The sequence below is a fragment of the Trachymyrmex septentrionalis genome, unplaced genomic scaffold (assembly GCF_001594115.1).
Source record: "Trachymyrmex septentrionalis isolate Tsep2-gDNA-1 unplaced genomic scaffold, Tsep1.0 scaffold87, whole genome shotgun sequence".
In the NCBI taxonomy this organism is placed as follows: domain Eukaryota; kingdom Metazoa; phylum Arthropoda; class Insecta; order Hymenoptera; family Formicidae; genus Trachymyrmex; species Trachymyrmex septentrionalis.
Window position 1 is genome coordinate 198472 of NW_017306059.1, and position 22993 is coordinate 221464.

Below are 22993 nucleotides of genomic sequence, written 5' to 3' on the forward strand. Positions count from 1 at the left end.
TAAAATAAAATTATTTAAAATATATACTTTTAATAAAAAAGATAAAAGGATTACTTAGTATTTATTATTTTAAATAACTTTTTCTGATGTACTTCTTAAGTAATATTTTAAACAAGTTTTCAGAACTTATTTTATACTTTTTAAATCGTGTTATCGTCAAAGTTTGATTATCAACAGAGATGATAACTGCAGAGAAAAAATTGTAATTTTCTGCAATATATAGAATATTATAGCTTTACAAGTATGCATATTTATTTATGGAACATTTATGTAATAAAAAATCATTAATTTAATAATGTATGAGCCAAATATTTATGTTAATAATAACAAATTTATATCAATTGTCGATAATGTCAGCATTCTTCAATTACCTCCGGGCCCTTGAGGCCCTTTTTATACTGCCGAAAATTTGCCTAGGATTGACGGTCTTTAATAGTATCTCGTCGGTATCTTAATTAATGAAAATGTAATTACAATCGATATTACGGTTCGCATTAGGCCCTGTGCATAATAGAAGAAATAAGAAATTATGCCCGTATTCATAATCAAACTTTGTATTTAAGGCTTCCTTAAATTTATCTTTAGATGCTTAATAGCCAATGAAATAATTCTTAGAGTATCTGAAAATAAATTTAAGGAAGCCTTAAATATAAGGCTTAACTATGAATACAGGTGTTAGAACTAAAGAATAAACGATTTCAACCTATCAGAAACAGTATGTTTTCTATCCGATTTCTGATAAGTTATTCTTTATTCCTAATTCCTTATTCCTTCTATTGTGCGTAAGACCTTACAATTGAATAGCACAAATCACAAGTTAGATTCAGTTAGATTGTTTGAAACATTATTAGCGTGTTAAAATCGCTGACATTTCCAAAACATTTCTCCGGAAAATCCCAATTTTTCGGAAGTCCTGACAGAGAAATAGCGATAGTCGTTCTAAGCCAATCTAAGCAAGTATAAGAAATTGGTGATTAAAGTGAGTTTTTTGTAATTAAATTTTAGAATCAAATAAAAAATGTTGATATGTGCATTGATTTTGATATAATATTACTAAATATTAATATAAAAAATAATATTATTGAATTAATATTAGAATTTAAGTTAATTGACATATGAGGTTAAGATTCATCAAGAATGATGTCATCTCCTTAAATTAGATAAATTGCGCATAATATACAATATAACAAATATCGTAATAGATTTTAGATGTAAAAAGATTTTTTAACAATAACTTTTGAGTGATATTTAACCGATAAATAATTTTTTTTTATTCTAAATTCATCAAATTAACAAACATTACTTTGTCAGAAAGATGGAAAAACATATTAATTATTAATATAATTTTTTTTTATTTAGCAAAAAAGGATTATTTATAACATCTAAAAGATTTTGTGATCATAATGACAGAGGAAGAAGAAGTTACAGACATATGTTGGGTAAGTTGTTTTAATACATTATATGCAACATCAATAATTTTTTTATGTTATACTAATTTTTCAAACGTTAGTTGACTATATTTACTCAGTTTACTTGTTTCCATCATCCCAAAAATACAATTTAAAACTTGAATTTAAACTGACGATAGAGGAATTAATCACTTGACAGTTTTTTTCAATTAATTTTATCAGAAACAAAAATATTTGAATGTACTGTTAATGATACATTTGTTTTTTAGGAAGTTACGAAGACTCTTGCTATACAACAGCAACAATACTTATTTGAGAATCTTCCTGACTGCACAATATATAAAGACAATGAACATGAATATCTAAAACAAAACATTGGATTTGCAATTTATGGTCCACCAGAGAATATCAAAAATACAGATACAGAAGAAGATCACTGTTATTGCAAAACAGAGAGTCCAAATGATGCAGATGTTGTTGAAACAGTAGGATATTCAGAAGACGCTCAAAAAATCATAAATAAGATATATGATAGAATATGTACATCTTCAGTAGAAACCGATGACTCTGGATCAATTTACTATGGTATAATTTATAATATGATATTCCGTCGTAAAACAAATGTAAAGCCTAAGAAAAACGAAGTAAAAGAAGAAGCAGACAAAGATATGCCTAATTTTGTGCCTGTTCCTATTTTTACAATCAGAAATAAGAAAAAGTATGAAACTACGAAGAAAGCAAAACAAGAAGATACATCAACTGGTGATGAAATACAGTATGAAACATTATACATTGATGTCACTAGCAGAGTATATAAAAATTGGACAGACTATATAGAAAATAATAAATTACCAGAGTGTACTATGGTTCTTCCAAAACATGGTTTTTATGAATCAAATCCAGCTTATTGTCCTACAGAAGATTATTCAACAGTTTGGCTGGAAATCCTGGAGTCTCCTTCATGTAAATGGAATGTAAAACTCTGCAAGGGAATGGATGTCGCTTCTACTGTCGTCGGATTTGGCACAGTTGGTTTGAGTATCGCAGCACTGTTCACACCTCTTGCGCCAGTTGTTGCTATATCAGGTAAATTGTTCTTAATTGATGCAAAATCAATTTATCATGTTAAATATTAATTATATAATAATTATGATTTATTTGTAACAAGATTTATTTCAATATAATATATTATATAATATATAAAGGTACAAGACAGAATTACATTCTATTTTATCATGTTTATTAGGAGTTGCTGCTGCTACTGCGACTAGTGCTTGGTCATTTGGTCGAAATACCCAACAATTAGTAGATCGCAATAAACATGAAGAATCTATTCATGTTTTCGACAAAGAAGCATTTACACATTATCTCAGCATGGCCAGTACTGCATTTGGTTTAGGAGCAATGGGAGGATCAGCGATTATTTCCAATGTTGCTGCACGTGGTATGACAGTAAATACCCTTGCAAAAGTGGCATTTAATACTGTACAAGGTGGTAGTCTGATCTTGAGTGGTATTGGCGTCATATATCAGGGTCACTGTATATATGATAAGTATAAAAAAGAGAAGACTGTCGATGTCATAGATGCATTAAATTTGGCGACGCATCTTATGTTTTTCTACGGCTCCGTAGTTAAGATTCAATTTGCCAGCGACATAATCGAGAGTACTCAAAGTAAAGTTATCAATGATTATAAGAATGATTTGGTTACCAAACGTATTCGTAAAAAATTCAATAAAATTGTAAAGAAAGCTGCTGAAAATAATACATGTAAAATATCCGAAAATGCGGAAGTGATACTTTATATAAAACATCGTCGAGATCTTTTGTCAAATCAGCCTGTAACCAAAGGCGGTAACCAGACAGACAGTACTTCGCATAATATCGAATGGTCGATTAATCGTGGTGGATTAAAAGTTAATGGTATTATATTGTTAGACCCTATCGAATTTGTTACTCGTCTTATAAAATTGGGCATATTTATCGGAATCGATCAAAACGAGTCTGATCCACCGAACAATGATAATGAGCTTATTGAACAATTAACAAAAGTATTCTGTGATTTATTATCCAAGTTGTATGTAAGCGACGACTGTCCTAAAAGCAAAAAATTACCGATAAAATTACCAGTGCCTGACTTTGCACCTTTAATAAGGGAGATGAGTTCTCTGCAAATTAATAAAAATTACTTGGAGATGCTGTTTAAAATTACTGAAAAATTATTGAAACGTTCCAAAAATATGGACGATTTTTTACTCCTGACTTTTACTTTTGTTTGGCAATATTGTAAGGCAAACCTAAAACAATGGGGTATGACTTTATGCCCGCAAAGCATTTGCAGCAACAAGATTTTGCAAAGAATTATCATTGCAATTTTTGAAGCAATTGATATGATGGCTAGTAATTTATGTCACGCTTTTGAAAAATATATAGCTTCTATTTTGTATAAAAATAAATAAAGAATATGAATTCCATATAATTAAAATAAAAAAGCGAAATTAAAAAAATTATGTGTATAGTAGTTTAGTAATAAGCAACAATTGTTATAAAAATGTATACTAGGCAGTAAGAAATATATAATAATATTTATAGCGACAATAAAGTTTAAGCTTTAAAGTAGAGTATTAAAATTTTGAGATGCACGCGATTTATTCCAAGATAACATTGAATAGATATGAAATTATTTTTTTTTAATAATTTATATTAAATATATCAGAAGCTATATTGCGGTTGAAAGCGAATTTATATCAAAAGATACGTATCAATGTCCCGCATTAAATATAATCATATAATCCTGGAAAATCTTATACGTATATTTTTAAAACATATCTTTTGGCGCCAAAGTGTCTTAAATAAATGAATAGTATTATGTATTTCCAAAAAGTATTGTAATACGAGTAACACCTATGTTTAAGCTATTGTAAAGATGAACAATTTTCACACAATTTGAGGTGATTTTAAGTCCTTGAAAGTGTACTGTATTTGTGCCTTCACAATTTTTTTGTTATATTCAGATTGTATAAAAAGTTATAAAATAGTATCGAAAGTTATAAAATAATAAATATTTATTTATTTGCATTTTATGTTTTTCATTAAGAATCATATTAATTCCTAATTTTAAATGAAGATCTGTAAAGTATTATGCATAAAAATTAATGTAGCAAAAACAATTTTATTAAACATTTAACTTCGTAAATAGTAATGTAAGAGCTTTGTTTATAAGAGATATATCTCAATCTTTGGACTTTATTGTATTTTCTAACAAAAAAATCAAAAGAAAAGAATAAGTGCAATGATACAATGAAATCATTTCTTGATTTCCACAGATTAACTTATAATTATACATGTAAAAGTATAATTATTATATATGTGTGTATACATGTGTTAATTCTTTTATTTACTAAATTTTATTTTAAATTAATATATATAAAGTTCTATTTTTTATAAATAAGCTTTGGTAATATACTTTTTATTGTTCTCTTTTTTAAATATGCTTCCTTTCAAAGATGTTTTCATTTTTTCTTTTTATCTCCCTTTTTAAATCCCTATAAATATTTCGTTTTATTTCTATTTTTCTCTTATTAATAGAGAAAAAGAGAATTATATTTTATTTTTCTGTTTATAAAATATGAAATCTTATGAGTTATGAAATCTTTCCGAGTAACAAATGTGAAAGAATAATTATAGTATTTCTATAATAAAATATAATGTTAAAAATATAAATATTAAAAATATACAAATATTATAAGTATATTATGAATATAGTGTTCCTTATATTTATTATAGAAATTCTAATATGCGTTTCCATCGATATAAATTAATTTTAATCTTGGTTCAACTCACTCTTTATTTTTTTCTAATACTTAAAAACTAGAAAAAAATGAAGAGTGAATTGAACCTAAATTAAAATTAGTAGAAATGAATGTAAGAAGAATAACAAAAGGAGAAACAATATTAACATAATTCGAATGCGAGAACAATTCGCCGCCGTAGCTCACATGCGGATACCATCTTAATGCGCGCGTGCGCGCCCAATAATTGAGAATCGGCACGCAACTCAGCACCGAGTCAGCTGACCTGTCTTGTGATAGCAGCTAGACCGGAGTCGCGAGACAGGCGTACAGTTCTTGTTGCTGGCTGGACTTGTGCTGGAAAACGTTACACCTCTCTTCGTGAGTATTCGTGGCCGAATCAATTGACGCGGCCACCAACGGCCGACATCTTTCGTCGCTCGTGCGGATGATTTCCGAGTCAACGTTTCTCCGTCGGAGATCCGTGTGCGAACGAGCGTGCTGTAGTATATCGATCCGGTGGCACTTTGCATGCGCCATCGTCTTCCCCGATCGGGCGCGAATTCGTGAAATTTCCAATCGATTTCCGATCGGGAAAGACGCAGCTCGCCGATCGCAGCGGCCGTTGATGACGATGCTTCGCGCGATCGATCGCGGTCGTCTTCAACGAGAAAATGATCTCGCTTCCGTCTAGCAGACGGCCTACGATCTTCGCGGGGCTACGCCTACTTTTTGAATGGCTTGCTCACGTGAATCGCACATCAGCCAGCGCTCGACAGCGCTTCTTCGATAAATCGTCTTCTCGTCTACACTGGATACGTAATGATTGATTAGCCAGCCCCTGGTTTCCGCTGTTTTCTGTTGTTTATTTTAATTACAGTGAACGATATATTTATCAAGTTTCTCTCGTTCTCCTGTGATCGGGGGAAGAAAAGGGTAGGAAGACGCAGGAAGCGCAATTTAAAGAAACAGATTTGTTATATTCACTTGATATATTTGTACCGTATTCTTACTTTTTATCGTTAAGTTTTCTTATAATTGATGTATTTAAATAAATATTATTTAAAGTATATTTTAATTTATTTAAAACAAGTGTTCGTTAAAATTTAAAGCGCGGGGAAATAAAGTAAAATTGTATTATTGACTGGCGCAGATTCATACATAACTTAAACCGTGACAATTAAGATAGACGAACGTATTTACGCGATAGCGATGCGTTTCTTTTCCTTTGCATTTTGTGACAGTCAATTTAGAACTATCAGCAGGTAGTTAGATCATAATTCGAAAAATTATTAGATAAAAATTGTGTTCTTATGCTATAAAAGAAATAATCAATGATAAGATATATTTTCAATTAATAACTGTCTCGAAATAAGAATAAAGTAAAAACTTTTTTTTTATGAAAAAACAATCACATATTACTTGTTATTTAAATATTGGGTTTTTTAGTAAGAAAATAATTTATAGTTAATATTTAAAATGCAGATTGGCACATTTTTTTTATCTTGTTTAAATTATATTTTTCTACTGTCTCTCTAAGTTCTATATTTTATGTTAAGATGTAAAAAATGCAACAAAAATAACAAATTATAATTTTCTTAGCTTAATAATTTTCTAATTCTGTCTTCTACGAAGTGAAGTATTCAAACTTATTGAATGCACTTAATATTAGATTTCTTTTTTTGCAGATAAATTAAGTATTCAAGATGACGAATCAGAATTTGCTGAAAATTGCACATGAGGAACGGGAGAGCAAGTTCGGATATGTTTATGCAGTATCCGGACCTGGTTAGTTGTTCTCACATGAATTTCACTTCATTCTATTATGCACGTTTGACTTGACATTTTCTTGTTGTAGTTGTTACCGCTGAAAAAATGGCTGGATCGGCTATGTACGAGCTGGTGCGAGTCGGTTATTATGAGCTGGTAGGAGAGATTATCAGATTGGAAGGTGATATGGCTACGATACAGGTAAGAAGTGTTAACTGTGTTTCGTCATAGAAATAGTTTGACTAATTCCGTAACATTCAGGTATATGAAGAGACAAGCGGTGTGACAGTTGGCGATCCCGTGCTTCGCACTGGAAAGCCATTGTCCGTTGAATTGGGTCCTGGCATCCTTGGTAGCATTTTCGACGGTATTCAGCGTCCATTGAAAGACATCAACGAGCTCACAAGCTCGATTTATATCCCGAAAGGTATCAATGTACCGGCGCTTTCGCGTACTGCTGCTTGGGAATTTAATCCGCATAATGTGAAGAATGGCAGCCATATAACAGGCGGTGACTTATACGGCGTCGTGCACGAAAATACTTTAGTAAAGCACTGGATGATCCTGCCTCCTAAATGTAAAGGCACAGTCACGTATGTTGCGCCCGTTGGCAACTATACTGTTGATGTAAGATTTCGTTTATTACATAATTTCATTTTTTAATTATATCATAAATTTCATTTTGTAAATTATATCATAAATTTATGTAATATCCTTATAGGATATCGTATTAGAGACCGAATTCGATGGCGAGAGGCAAAAATACACTATGCTTCAGGTATGAAACATCTCTATGGCAAACATAGAGAATTTTGTATGTATTACGTGTTGTAAATTTACGTTTGTATGCATACAGGTATGGCCAGTCCGTCAACCTCGCCCGGTTACTGAAAAATTGCCAGCTAATCATCCTCTACTCACTGGTCAACGGGTCTTAGACTCTCTCTTTCCGTAAGAACATTCTTCGGATAGTACATTGTAAAACGTATTCGAAACGTATAAGAAATATTTGGAACATATATGCAACATGCATTACATACTACTGTGTTACAGTTGTGTTCAAGGCGGAACCACAGCTATTCCTGGTGCTTTTGGTTGCGGTAAAACCGTCATTTCACAGGCCTTATCCAAGTACTCTAACTCTGATGTAATCATTTATGTCGGTTGCGGAGAACGTGGTAATGAGATGTCCGAAGTATTGCGAGATTTCCCTGAATTGACGGTGGAGATTGAGGGAGTCACCGAATCCATCATGAAACGTACAGCTCTGGTCGCCAATACATCTAACATGCCAGTAGCTGCGCGTGAAGCGTCCATTTACACTGGTATGTGTGATGCGTTATCAAGAAAAACTCATCAATTTACTATAATATAACTCATACAAATAGAGCTATATATTATTTAAGCTATGTTAATCAATAATTTGTTGTTTGTGACGCAGGTATTACACTATCCGAATATTTCCGTGATATGGGTTACAATGTATCGATGATGGCAGATTCAACATCTCGTTGGGCCGAGGCTCTTCGAGAAATTTCAGGTCGTTTAGCTGAAATGCCTGCCGATTCCGGTTATCCTGCTTATCTTGGTGCTCGTTTAGCCAGCTTTTATGAACGCGCCGGAAGGTATGATATTATTGTATTGTAATATATAAAATAGTCGAGTGGTTAGTATAATTAAGTATCTCCTTCGAAATCATAATATCACAGAAAACATATAATATTAAATATGTGTATAATCTTGAAAGAAATTTATATTAAAACAAATATAAGTATTTTGTTTACTAATCAATGCGACTAATATTAGACCTTAATTTTCATGCAGAGTACAATGTTTGGGAAATCCAGATCGTGAAGGATCTGTTAGTATCGTCGGTGCCGTATCACCACCAGGTGGTGACTTTTCTGATCCTGTGACCAGCGCGACGCTCGGTATTGTGCAGGTATAAAGGACGTCTGCATAAAAAGTAAAAAAGATGTTGATAAAATAATTTTTTTAATAAATTATTTAATTTATAGGTGTTCTGGGGTTTGGATAAGAAACTTGCGCAACGCAAACACTTCCCATCTATTAATTGGTTGATATCGTACAGTAAATATTTGCGAGCACTGGATGATTTCTACGACAAGAATTTCCCAGAGTTCGTCCCATTAAGAACGAAAGTGAAGGAGATTTTGCAAGAGGAAGAAGATTTGTCGGAAATTGTGCAATTGGTAGGCAAGGCTTCGCTTGCCGAAACAGATAAAATAACACTTGAAGTAGCGAAATTGTTGAAAGATGATTTTCTGCAACAAAACAGGTATGACATATTGTTTTGAAATTGTTTTATGAATGTATTATTCATAAATGTTATGAATGGTTAAATATTATTTGAAAGAATTTTTTCATTCTTTTCTGAATCTTTTTTTTAATTTCTTCTAGCTATTCACCGTACGATCGTTTCTGTCCATTTTATAAGACTGTAGGAATGTTGCGAAATATGATCGCATTCTATGATATGGCAAGACATGCGGTGGAATCAACAGCTCAGTCAGACAACAAAATCACATGGAATGTTATTAGGGACAGTATGGGCAATATTCTTTATCAATTGAGCTCTATGAAGTTCAAGGTAAGTATCTCTAATCATGTGCAAAGGTTTGACTAATCCCTTCTCGTAATTTTAATTTTAATGTATTTCTTTCTTTTTATTTAAAAAAAAAAATTAAAAAAACTTTGAAACTTTTAGGACCCTGTTAAGGACGGCGAGGCGAAAATCAGAGCAGACTTTGATCAGCTGCATGAAGATATTCAACAGGCGTTCAGGAATTTAGAAGACTAAATTCCTAACTTGCCACTTGTTAAAAGCAATTTTAAGATATTGATTGTTCTTGTAACTTGGCTCTAACATTTAAGAATGTCCAACTAGTAAATTGCAGATAGCCTGCTAAAAATACGACTACATGCAGCATTATCGATTATGTCATATATTATTTGTCGAATATACGTCGACTTTGAAAGGGTTTGAATAAATTGTAAATAGAGAAGCTATGAAATTTATTACCATAAAAAGCAGCGAAATATTCGAGAGAATGTCGTGTCATGTACATGACGATCGTGACAATAAAGTGGGACATTCTTAAATGCATTTGAAGCATACATTTAAAAATAAGCTTCCTTGAGAGTTAACTCGCTTGACTCGAAAGCAGAGCTAATTGTAATTAATCTGATATTATCAGAATTTTATCCTTCGCGTAGAAATATATTTTCGGTTTCTTTTTGCTTTGTTAAAGACGCATATAATCGGGAAAATTAATAATTCCTATATGTTTTCCGTAAATGTATAATATAAACGAAAGTATAAAACGGCTGCCCGTTTCGACGCGCGCAAATTAGAATAATGGTATGAGAATATACTCTTGATTATATATACCAGCTATATGGCATGTGGATAACACGACTGTTCTTATCTTGCAAAAAGATTGTGAAGTATTAAATATTGTAACATATAATGTATTATTTAAGCGCGAAAAACGATAATCGCAACTGTTATGCATAATTAAGCATACTATACCTTAACGTTACAAACATGATTTAAAAGTTTAGAACAGAACACCCATACATACGCATATATGATATGTTAGACAAATGATCAAGGTGCAGGATCTTCGATATCGTGAAGATAAATATGAAAAGAAAAAGAACTTGTGAGTGTTCCATTGACTTCGATATCATTTCCATTGTATGATATGTAAAAAAATACAATAAAATTATGCACAAGAGGATCATGATTTGCTGGATATATGGATATGCCAAATAAGCTTTTGTAGACCACTTTTAATAAAGCTTATTTTAATCATCATTGTATAACAATAACCTCGCGGTATATACATTAACGGTATATTACATTTCGATATCTAACGTTTGGTGAATTAAAATTTTGAAATCTCCATAGAATATTATCTTGTATTGACAAAAATATGTTATTGCCACATGTACGATGCTCTATAGTTTATATATGTACGCATACATGTGTAAATATGCATATATGTCCCATCCATATGTATAATTAATCACAATTAGAAATTTAAATCCTAAACTCATCCTATCAGATATTTTACTCTATAATTATGAAAACAGTATTAAAAATAAAAAATAGTTAATGACCTCTGCGTTTTGTTTGTCATCTGTAGACTCTTTACGTGAATCAACGCAAATTACTTCCTTTTTAAAAATAATTTTGACTGCACCGTCATTTAAACTCTTCCAAAAAAAAAAGAAGATTGTCATGTCAATATTTGATACTCACAGCCATGATGTTTCAACATATGCCAGTACATTGACATGTCACGTCTATGTATATATTTAGGTCGGTATTCATAATCGATTTTTATATGTAACTGTTTGAGCAAAGTTGGTAAAAAACATGTTTTTTTAAATATTGTTTTCTTTTTAAATATATTTTTTGAAATGATGTTTTAAACATATTTTAAATAATAATTTAAAACATGTTTAAAACATATTTTTTTACCAATCTTGGTCTTAAAATGTCATATGGATCAATAAGAAAGCCGCATCTTATCAAGACATTACTTAAGATGGTCTTAAAACAAGAACGGACTATAAATACCGACCTTAGAAAAGTTAATTGTAACAATCATAACTACACAATTATTGTAAATATTCTTTTTCTATTTCATCTAATTTATTAAATAATACGCATAGAAATGTTTTCATACAAATAAAAAAAAATTTTCAATATATATAACATAATCAATATATAATTTACATATATGCATATGCATATTTTATACGTCATTAATATGAATAGTTTACCTTTGACAAAAAATTTTTTTTATAAGTTTATGCATACGTTTAATTTTGTTCGTGTGTTGCAGTTTCCCAAAGTAATTCCAAAGTAGTTATAGAAAAATATAAAATAACTCTTCTAGATTTTCTTACAATTTCTAATTGTATCATAATTAAAAATGTATAAAAATTTTTACTTATTTTTCAGCTGTCACTTAAAAAATAGGTTTAATAATAAAAAAAAACTTTTCGCTACGATAAGAGAAATTTTTACATTCTGTAAAATATAAAATATTTTACTTACTAAACAAAAGTCGGTATTTGAAATTAATTTAAATTACTCCACATGAATATTTTTAGAACATTGATATCATTTAGTAGTATAAATGTGTAGTTATGACTATATTACTAAAAATACCAAATTTGATTCTGAAAAAAATCAAGACATCTTAAAACTTAGTAAGACTGATGCAGTCATCAGAGAAAAGAATAGAATTAGACAACATTCTCATGTGTGACAAGACACAACTCATAGATTCTAATATTTACAGAAAGAGCTACTGACTCACGAATTAGAGGAAGCTTAAGGACTCAAGTGTATAACGTCGGTACTATCGGTCGGGGACGAGGATGATATTTGTGATCTGAGTTGGAGATTCTCGCGTTTCAATTGGGTAACTATTTGTTTCAGTGATATGATTTCTTGTCGTAGCTTGTCGTTATCTCGCAGGCATTGGCTCAGACTTTGATTAGCCGTGCGCAATTCTCCTATGTACTCGCAAGCTCTTGCTAAGATACCTCCTTTACTCTGTTACAGAAAAATAACATCGTTAATACAATATCGTTCAAACAATATACGACAAAAATTTCAATCTGCTATACCTGAGTTTCATAGTTGGTTTTTCCTTCTCCGCTGCCGCTGCCGCTACTGCCAGTGGTATTAGCTGTAGTATTACAGTCAGGGATGATCTTGCCCAACTTTGTAATCCAATTATTTATTTTATCTCTACGCCGACGCTCGACTTCATTATGCGTTGCTCTTCGCCTATCGTCTCTCTAAAAAAAAAAACAAAAAAAAAAGAAACTTGTTTTTTACACATAGAAAAAATAAAGTAATGATATATCAATTACATAAAGAATAAGAATATAATTATGATTAAACCTTTTTCAAGCCAGCGGTGCAATTCCTCGGGGTTTCTATCTGCAGCGTAGCCGTTCTTGGCACCAAGGCTCTTGATGTCTGAGCTGTAGTAAAGACATCGTTGGCATTCCCGATAACATAAAACTGACCATTCAAAGGCGATGTTAAAACCTGTACAGTATTATTCGGTTGCGATGCAGGTATCTCTATCTCATTGGCCGACTGTATTGCTGCTGTACCATTTACTTGGACAACTCGATATGCTAGAGTTTCTGGATAACGCATTTCATCATCTCCAACAGGTTCTAAGAGGAACAGAATACGCAACTGTAAAAATTGATGTTCGACAGCACAATATTCATCAAGTCATCATCAAGTCATCAACAAGTCATCATGTTTAATCTAAATATTTAGATAGGTTAATACAAGCTTTTCTTTTAAAAGATACATTTGACACAAATGTTTATCTTTGGCTGCTTCTCTTTTAGAAAACACAGTTGATATAAATGTTGTCCTATCTTTCTTGGCATTCAATGACTAACAAAGATAGAATGATACCTTGACAATTGTATCTCTTAAAAGGAAAACTGTCTCCTTTATTCATTAAATAGTAGGAATGATAGAACAATATTTTATGTCTACTATGGCTGGTATTCATAGTCAATTCTTATATTTAAGACTATTTTACGTACATCATAAACCAATCAGAGAGCTATATTAGCGTCTTAAGACATTACTTAAGATAGTTTTAAAACAAGAATAAACTATGAATATCGGCTTTTGTAATAAGTACCGGTTATAGTTTACGAATAGAAGACGAAGATCTTATGAAAATATGGCTCTCACCTTCACAATCCACAATCTCTGCTTCCTCTATCACGATCCCCGTCGTGCCACCACCGTCATTCTTCACGGTGCTGCAAAATCAAAGTAACACTTTCAGACGCGATATTATCTTATCTTAACGCGGTTACACGCTACGTGTATTACTTCGACGATTGTGTATGTCGATCCTACGGCGTAAGTGCGCACTGTGCACTAAATGATGATGACCTTGAGGAGACCTCGGACGAGACGGAAAGGAATGTGTTTGCGATACCGTACGATCGATATTTAGTGTAAACGCTACCTGACATCCTGTTGTTCGAGTTGTTGCTCCAAAATGTCCATTCCTCAGTACCGAAAAAAAAAACGTTTGAATTTGTCGAAATTCACGTGAGCTGGTCACGGGACACGGCAACGAGGTCATGTGGTGCATTAAGATGGCATCAAGCTCCGCACGCACCATCTAGTGGCGCACCACGATATGCCAATAAGACGAGTAATGTCCCAAATTACATAATGACACCGTCGATAATTCCAATATACAATTATAATTGTATATTTATATCTGAAATGTTTACGTTAAATTTTATATGAATTATCTTTTTCATAAACAGTGCAAGTAATGTAAAATTACTTACAACAAAGAAATAATTAACAATTATAAGTTTTATAATTGTTGATTGATATATCTTTATTATAATTGATAAACAAAAATCAATTAAGATAAAATTAAGCTTTGGTGCAGTCTAAAAGCTATAGAGATCTCAGTGATCCATAGATTTTTTTTACATAAATGTGTAGATTAATTTTAATTTTGATTTAACTTACTTTTTACCTTTTTTTATAATAGTGTTCTAAGAATTAGAAAAATGCAAAGGATAAACTATATCAAAATTAGAATTAATCAATATTGGTAGAAATGGACATATAAAACCAAGTTATAAATAATTATAGAAGTGAGACATTAGAGGTGGCGTTAGTTTGTAATCCGGCTTTTCTTCCACCGCGCCGTAGGCAGCACCATCGTTCCCTCACCACTACTATTGACATCCCACGCATCTTAAGGAATCCGATATCCAATTTTCTATGCAGTGACGCAGTCTTCGCGAGGGTCCACCACTCGTACCGCGTGTATTTCGTTATGTTTTTGCCCGCCGAAATTTTACGCGGAAACTTTAGGCGTGAATAGCCGATAAGTCACGCGATTACGTTTTGTGCTCCTCGGTGTAATTGAAGATCGCGCAATAATCCATTCCCGCCGAAACCGCGAGATCTTCTCGACACCCGTCAAGATGACTAGGTGAGCGCGCGAACTTTTAGAGGTTATATCCAATACGACATTACGAGTTTCCCCGCTTTGTCAACTTTTCTCACGTGAAAAATACGCAACAAACCTCGTATCTCCCGTTTTCAAAATTTGTTGGAACTAAAAGCCATCCTCATTTTTAATGTTACCGTGTATTCAATTTTCAGGTCGAAAATAGAACTGGGCGACGTGACACCGCACAACATAAAGCAGCTAAAATTGCTCAATCAAGTCGTATTCCCGGTCTCGTACAACGAAAAATTTTACAAGGATGTACTGGAAGCCGGAGAACTCGCTAAACTAGCATATTACAATGACATAGTGGTAGATAGATTTTTAGTGTTTTTTGTTTAGTACTGCGATTCTTAAATTTTGCTTTATGGTTATCATGGTTCAAAGAACATGACACTATTTGCTAAAAATTAGCTAATTTAGATAGAGATTAATTGTGAAGAAAATCTATACTATATTATATTATTTAATCTTGCTGTTCTGTATAAATTTATTATACAATTATATCGTTTAGGTCAGTATATCAAAAATAAATAAAACATTTAAAAAATATATATTAATAGACAAAATTATCAAATACCTAAAAATAAATTACATTTTAAATAAACTCGAATAGGACAGCAGGATTAAAGTACTTTTCACAGACTAAGAAAGAGTTCAAAGATTATTGTATTATACTAAATTTGAATATAAATTAGAAATTAAATTAGATTTTAATTTATGGCATGATTCTCAGGTTGGAGCAGTTTGCTGCCGTGTAGATACTTCAGAAAATTCTAGGCGTTTATATATAATGACATTGGGTTGTCTCTATCCTTATAGAAGATTAGGAATTGGCACTGTTATGGTCCAGCATGTTTTAAACTATGTTAACAAGGATGGTAATTTTGATTCTATCTTCCTGTAAGTATGACTTGCATTTTATTGTGATGTACTATCTTGAATGTTTTTAAATTAACATAATCATCCAACGTTCGCAGACATGTTCAAATAAGTAACGAGGGCGCGATTGATTTTTATAAGAAATTTGGATTTGAGATTGTCGAGACTAAAGAACATTATTATAAGAGAATAGAACCAGCGGACGCACATGTGCTGCAGAAAACGCTGCGTCCACGAACAAATCAAACGAATCATCAAACGGTCAACTAATAATAAGTAGCGTTGTTCATTAATTTATCTTTTTCATAATTTAGAATCTACATACGTTTCCATGTTCTGCCAATAAAAGCATTTTATATTATATCTGCATAGTGTGAGTCAAATTAATCTTTCCCGTTTATGCTATATATTTTTGCATGTGCAAAAAGATATATAATTGGATTAAGATATGAAATTATAACGAAAAATTAACAGATAAAAATATGCAACAAATTTTTGTTTGAAAGTAAGATGTACAACTAATTTTTGTATACATTGTTTTTATTTTTTATCTATCAAATCAATTTCTTTCTACTTAGACATATTTAAAAATTTGTATGACATTTAAGTCATGTTTTCTTAGAAAATTGTGGCATTAAAACATTACATGCACATTGAAAAATATATCCATAAGAAATGAGCACGATTGAACATTGGAGATATATATATATATACAAAATATTATGTAAAATGATATTACAAGAATAAATGCACGCGCGCGTAAAAAAAAACGTATAAAGAATTTTAATTACTACAGTAGAGTCTCTAAATTTGACTTCTATAATCTTTGCATTCCTCATACGAACTTTTACAAACACTAATGTCATGCCCCTTCCATACATGGTAGGCTGGACATGGTTACGCGCCCATCTGCACCTAATTGTACTAGGTTCTCACAGTGTATGCAATGTAATTCCATACACAGGTTATGTATAACTATTTGTGTAATGTATTCTTTTATGATACATAATATGTGATACACATGTACATATGACTTGTTCTGCCAAGGTTATGTACACTGTAGTGCACTTTGACAGATTAGCATGCGCAACTGCTTTCGCGCAAGTATATATGCGGTGATTGGTAGACTCATGCTGTAAAGAGGATATTCTATAATTTTGGCATTCCACTCTTATCGCCCCATGGACCAAATTTAGAGACTCAACTGTATCTAACGTAATATATTATATAGTGTCTCATAAATATATTCATAAAAATATATGCTTTTACTTATTGTAAAACAAAATAAATTAATATTAAATATCTTTTCATATATGTATAGGACGTTTTTTACTATATACGTGGTCGGATATCAGATTCGAAACATACTATATTCTAATCATTTTAGACAATGCTGTTCAATACGACAATATATGACATCAATATGACAACAATAATAACTAATGCAGCTAATACAATAGAAAATCACTAGTATAAAGCATCGTCTGTTATATGCCTAAAACTTCTGAAATATTATAAAATATAGTTAAGCCGCAGAAAACAATAACAGGTGTTTAGACATAATCACGCTGTATAAATAGGTGTTGCTGCAACAGACTGAAGTACATCTTCTGCTCGTCCTAGATCAATACATTTTAACAGTAAATTTGTTAAATTAATATTGGACAATTATAATTCCAGTAACTCTTTTATTCTTTCAACGCATATCTCTGAGCCTTCCATCGCTTCTTTCGAAGTCTGTAAATAACAAAGTAATACAATATATTGCGATAGTATAATATATATATTGATCCATATATAATAAAAACAAACGTATATATCTAACCTGTACAAGACTGAGAAATCCATGTGGCAAACCCGGCAAAATATCTAATGTAACTTTATTGCCAAGTGAACGAAGCTTCCTCGCAAACATGATGCAATCATCAAGACAAGGATCAAGATGACACGTCTAGAAGCGAACTACTATGTACAAGATATCTTAAAACTTTCAATCTTAATAGCGACTAAAGTTCATTAAGTTTTTATTAGAGTATAACAAAAATCTAAACAAGTACCAGTATCTTTATGGGCGGTATATTAGCTAGCATATTATCGGGCGCATCATAAGGGCTCAAGAAAGGATCCTTCGGTACTGCAAAGAGGAATTCCTCAAAAGAAATGGTGTTCTCCATATTAAGTTCTCTGCTATCCTTACTACTTCTTCTACCAAAGGACCATCCAAATAAAGACCATGATTTGTTACTCTGTCCTGAACTGTTACCATTTCTACTGACGCTGCCATTCATTGCAACAGGCGATGACGTTGAGGCAAAGCCGGAATTTCTGTACATATTTAAAAATCTGTTGATATATTCTCGAGACTTCGCCTGTGCTTTCGGACATTCAGTACCTGTTGCATTAAAAGATTTTTCAAAATCTATATTCGAGAAGTAAATTTATATTAATAAACACTATAAGCATATACTGTCTGATTTATATATACCGTCGACTTCTGTTAAACTAACAGAATTTAACGTCGAATCGGATGGAAGGGATACTAATTTCTGATCATCATTTGCGCCGTCTCCATTTGGACTCAGAGCTAATGCTATAAGGTCACTTTCGCTTACTTCTGCAAAAGATTCCGTATCCGATTTAACGTCTTCGTTCTCGTGTTCCCTGTCAGGTATATAAATCAATTACATATATGTAAAATATGATTATTTAATATTAGCTACGAAATACGTACACAAATATGAATATATTTAAATGATTTAATTTTGTTCCATGTTTTTAAAAGTAAATTGATTAAAATAAGATATAATTTTTATTGAAATCTTACTTTGTGGATTTCTTGTTATCAGCTACATAAGCCTTAAAACATCGTAACATAAAGCCGAGCGGTAATAATGGATCCGTGAGACAAAGCATACGAGAGGGCGTGGGTACAAATTCGATGCGTACTGGTGCATATGCCATAAAAATACCGTCTGGTCTTCTTATATTTAGTTGCATACATCTTAAAATAACTCCCAAGTTTATGTTTCCTCCTGCAGAATCACCTGTTAAAACATCATAAAATTTTAGTTTACTCAATCGACAGAAACACGTAAAGAAATAATTTTTTTTATCTTACCAACAAGTATCACTTTTTTTGCAGTACTTCCGAGTAAGGTGTTTGCATGTTTTAATGCCCACCCATAAGCATACAGCACTTCTTCGAGTGCACGAGGATAGGGTGCCTCTGGAGCTAAACTATAATCTATACTCAAGATTGGTACTCCAAGTGTCACAGTCCAATTTCGTAGATATATTTCGTGCGATCGTGAAGTTTGTGAAACAAATCCGCCCCCGTGAGTATGAATAATTAGTTCGTCACATAGACCGCATAATGTTCCGCCTATACCTCCAGATCCAACCTAGAATATTATGAAAAATATCTACCAGCATCAGCTTAAAAAAATTCTCTATGAATTCTATTCCAAGTTGCAAACTCATATCTCAGTGAGGATATAATTAATTAAATAAAATACACAGTATTTTCAATACTCTATAAGTCTCTATGTAACATATTAATATTTTATGTACCATTCCTAGACGCCGTTTGGAGCTTAGCAACCTAACATGGATTGGTTTCTTTCCAATGTGACTATTTGGTATTGGAACTGAAATAGTTCCTTCATCTAAAGTAGGTAGGATTAATTCCTCGGGCGGAATAGATATTACCTGATTGATTACTAAATTCGAGGTGTTTATTATATTCATTATTGCTGAAATGGAAATCAAAGAAATTCCATTAATTGAATGTACAAGTGAGATAATTCTATCTAAATTGGCATCTTTATTATTATTGTATAAAATTTTTTAAATGCAGGACATTAAATATTCACATATGCGAAATATTTTTACTTAATATTTTTAGTCACAATTCCTTATTCCTTACCAGATTCGCTTAGAAACCAAAATGCTTGGCAGAAAGAAATATCAGCGTGCTGAGATATATTAACAATACGACGTGCTCTTGCTTCGGGATCTAATAAATACTTAATAGAATTAGTGCATAGTCCTAGAGTACTATTGCTGTAATACACCTCACTGAAGGACGCCATAAAGAATGACAGAGTTTTTAATACATGTTTTAAACTATCACAGAACTGAAAAAAAAAACATTTAAGACAGATAGACACTTTAAATGTATTCGGCTTAAGTGCAAGTGTTATTTATTCTCTGCAAGTACCTGAAATCCTAGACACCTGCCATAAAAGCAGTACTGATTAATGTTCTGCGAAATATTGACAAGTTCTTGCATACTATATTGATCTAGTGGAAACAATGACAGCTTTCCATCATTCATTACTTCTGTGTTCCATGAGTACATTGTTTTCAAATGCTGTAAACATGTAAAGAGTGATGCCAATAGCTGAGAGCACGCTTCTATTTCCCTAAAAACCCAGATTAAATGTACAGTCTATTATTACACACAACAGCAAATATAGGATATAATTTATATAATGTACAATTACTTCATGTAGTAGCTCTTTCGGAAAAATACAGAGTCTTTCTGATCGTGTATCTGCCGGCAAGTCAACTCGGAATACATGATACACTTATCTACCAACAACAGGAAACTTCTGTATCCATTCCCTGGGTTGTCTTCGTCAAAGTCAAAGTGTGACGCGAACCTGGCGATTTCCTTGTATAGCAGCTGCAACTCAGTCAAGTAATCCCTGATCGCCACGAGGGCAGCCCTGATCCTGATGCCGTTCTTATCCTGGTGAGAATCAAAATACTTCTCGTTGGCACTGCACAAATCACGCAACGTGTTCCAGTCATCCACCTGCGGGGGCTCAAAATCAAACGGTCTTTCGAAGTCATCGTTGCACGTCGACATTTGGAACGATTCTCTGAAAGCCAACTGGAATGACACTCTCTTTCTCCCTCTTCCTTTATCGAGAGAGCTTCGTGAATCAATTGCCAACAATCTAATGATCAAAACAAATCTTGATTTTGTTATACATTCTGGACAACTACCGATTGCCCAATGTAAATTCCCGACGTGTCATAACGGATGATAACGATTATGATTCCACGCGCATGATTGCGTGACTATGCCAATAGATAACTTGACGCGTACATCGCGTGGACGGCGCGGCTCCACGGCGAGGTTAATCCGTCCGCGAATACCGTATTCTCGTCCGCCCAATATACCGCGAGGGTCAACGGCGACAATTCACGTTTTGCGCTGCCGCTGACGCTGCGATCGATTCTGCTCGCGGCGCGAAGAATCGCGCGGCTTTGACTTGACAGTGTTATTTTGACATCCACTGAGTCGCGGAGTCGTGAAACGGGACCGCGCTCCAGTTTCTTCCCTCTGGAGTGTCCCGCAACCCACGAGCATATCGCGTATATACATGTCAGACAAACCGGATGGAGTGGGATGCGCAATAATGTTTCTCGGTCAAGCAAGAAAATCGACGAGGACTGACATATTTAATAAGAACTTACTTATACGCGCGCGTTCTTTTTTTGTTTATGTTTAAAAGCATTAATATTTGTGTAGAATTATATAACGATCCTTTGAGATCCACTTACATTATTTTTAACACAATATATAAAAAAACATATATAAATACAAGATAATTATACTGTTTTTTTCCGATCGACTCTTCTTCATCTACACGTTTAACGGAATGATAATTTAATAAGAACTCGGGAAATAAATATTATATAAATATAATATATGAACATATTTTATAAATATTACATAATTGTATAACAAATATGTCAATTTTTTAATATAATTTTATATAATTATATAGAGGAAAGGCCCCTATTATGAGATATCGAGTTCATTTTGAGTAAATGCTAGAAGTCTGTAAGTAGAATTTAAAAAAATAATAGATCATTTTGAAGAGGGAATTTAATAAGCTTTAAGATAACGTTACATAAAATTTAATTCAAATTCCATTTTTTGTTTGCAAATTAAAGAAATGTAAAAAGTGAACAAGTTGCAAAGTCAAAAAATTGTGCTCCTAATATCCCGCGATGTCCCTAGAAATCGATAATAAAACGCAAATTATATTAGTATTGCAATTAAAAAACTTTATTTAATGTTTCTAAAATACAAACAAACACAGCCAGCGTGCGCGAAAAATGAGCATGCGATAGATTATAGAGAACTCATTTTCAGTATGTAGTTGAAATCAAGCATCATACAATAATATAGGCACTCGGCGTTCATTTCGATTGTCTTTTTTATTATTGTACAACAACATTTATACTTTAGCAACGATTTTCACTATACATAGGAGCATGGATTATTTCATATTAGGAACACTCTGAGTATCTCATGTTACGATTTCCACGCCTTATAGTTTTACGATCATCAAATCTAACTTCTGTAGTTAAGTAATTCAATATATCCCATATTTTTCTATTAATACAATTTTATTCTATCATTACATGAAGAATTTATTGCTAAATATTTTTACTTATTAAATAATAAACAAGGTTTAAAGAATCATCTTAATGAAATTTGAAGACATCCAAATTTTAAAATCTTTTTTTACAACGACTATAGGTATAATCTAATAATGAATTTTCCACTAAATAGTTTTCAATTCAAGAGCAATAAATTTATGGTGGAACCAATAGATAGCGTTTATTAATTTAGAAACGCTATCTCATATTAAGCGCCTATTTCATAATAGGGGGCTTTCCTCAAGGAATATATTTTTACCCCAAGAATAAATGGTTTATAAATATATGAATAATAAAGGAAATAATAATACAAAACGATAATGTCATAATGAATAAATGATATAATGATAATGATATAATAATCCTGAGCGAGGTAGTATTATTTTCTTGCAAATAGAACTCGACTTTAAATTTCTTAGAATTCAGAATAAAATTCTGTTTGTAGTTTTCGTATCAATATAATATGAATAACATTTAAAAATGGAAATGCATAAAATAAATAAAATATATATAAAATATATATATATATAATATACATGAATAAATGTATACTAAATATGATAAAATGTTTTTGTATATATATATATATATATACATATATATATG

The 22993-nt window shown here is 32.1% G+C and overlaps 5 protein-coding genes across 5 annotated transcripts; 3 read left to right on the plus strand and 2 right to left on the minus strand.

The window, feature by feature from the left end:
* Positions 1-756: 756 nt before the first annotated feature.
* Positions 757-3952, plus strand: LOC108755291. Its single transcript, XM_018498212.1, has 4 exons — positions 757-979; positions 1360-1439; positions 1679-2495; positions 2656-3952. The coding sequence occupies exons 2-4, from the start codon at positions 1404-1406 to the stop codon at positions 3867-3869; spliced, it is 2067 nt and encodes a 688-aa protein (XP_018353714.1). The 5' UTR covers positions 757-979; positions 1360-1403; the 3' UTR covers positions 3870-3952.
* A 1528-nt stretch (positions 3953-5480) lies between these two features.
* On the plus strand, positions 5481-10732 carry LOC108755442 (V-type proton ATPase catalytic subunit A). The gene is made up of 12 exons (XM_018498444.1): positions 5481-5582; positions 6890-6989; positions 7060-7172; positions 7233-7598; positions 7693-7749; positions 7828-7922; positions 8025-8296; positions 8413-8596; positions 8796-8913; positions 8990-9270; positions 9393-9582; positions 9700-10732. Exons 2-12 carry the CDS (start codon positions 6908-6910, stop codon positions 9790-9792), a joined length of 1851 nt encoding a protein of 616 aa, XP_018353946.1. The 5' UTR covers positions 5481-5582; positions 6890-6907; the 3' UTR covers positions 9793-10732.
* A 1429-nt stretch (positions 10733-12161) lies between these two features.
* On the minus strand, positions 12162-14161 carry LOC108755325 (upstream stimulatory factor 2-like). The gene is made up of 5 exons (XM_018498254.1): positions 14030-14161; positions 13747-13817; positions 12922-13205; positions 12642-12815; positions 12162-12567 (listed from the first exon to the last, which is right to left on the minus strand). The coding sequence occupies exons 1-5, from the start codon at positions 14068-14070 to the stop codon at positions 12343-12345; spliced, it is 795 nt and encodes a 264-aa protein (XP_018353756.1). The 5' UTR covers positions 14071-14161; the 3' UTR covers positions 12162-12342.
* Positions 14162-14792: 631 nt separating this feature from the next.
* Positions 14793-16287, plus strand: LOC108755333 (probable N-acetyltransferase san). The gene is made up of 4 exons (XM_018498264.1): positions 14793-15025; positions 15199-15355; positions 15780-15946; positions 16024-16287. The coding sequence occupies exons 1-4, from the start codon at positions 15018-15020 to the stop codon at positions 16193-16195; spliced, it is 504 nt and encodes a 167-aa protein (XP_018353766.1). The 5' UTR covers positions 14793-15017; the 3' UTR covers positions 16196-16287.
* A 1291-nt stretch (positions 16288-17578) lies between these two features.
* Positions 17579-20962, minus strand: LOC108755268 (hormone-sensitive lipase). Its single transcript, XM_018498180.1, has 10 exons — positions 20431-20962; positions 20145-20349; positions 19851-20061; positions 19496-19677; positions 19044-19326; positions 18750-18969; positions 18411-18586; positions 17983-18317; positions 17751-17876; positions 17579-17662 (listed from the first exon to the last, which is right to left on the minus strand). Exons 1-10 carry the CDS (start codon positions 20796-20798, stop codon positions 17594-17596), a joined length of 2175 nt encoding a protein of 724 aa, XP_018353682.1. The 5' UTR covers positions 20799-20962; the 3' UTR covers positions 17579-17593.
* Between the last annotated feature and the right edge of the window lie 2031 nt (positions 20963-22993).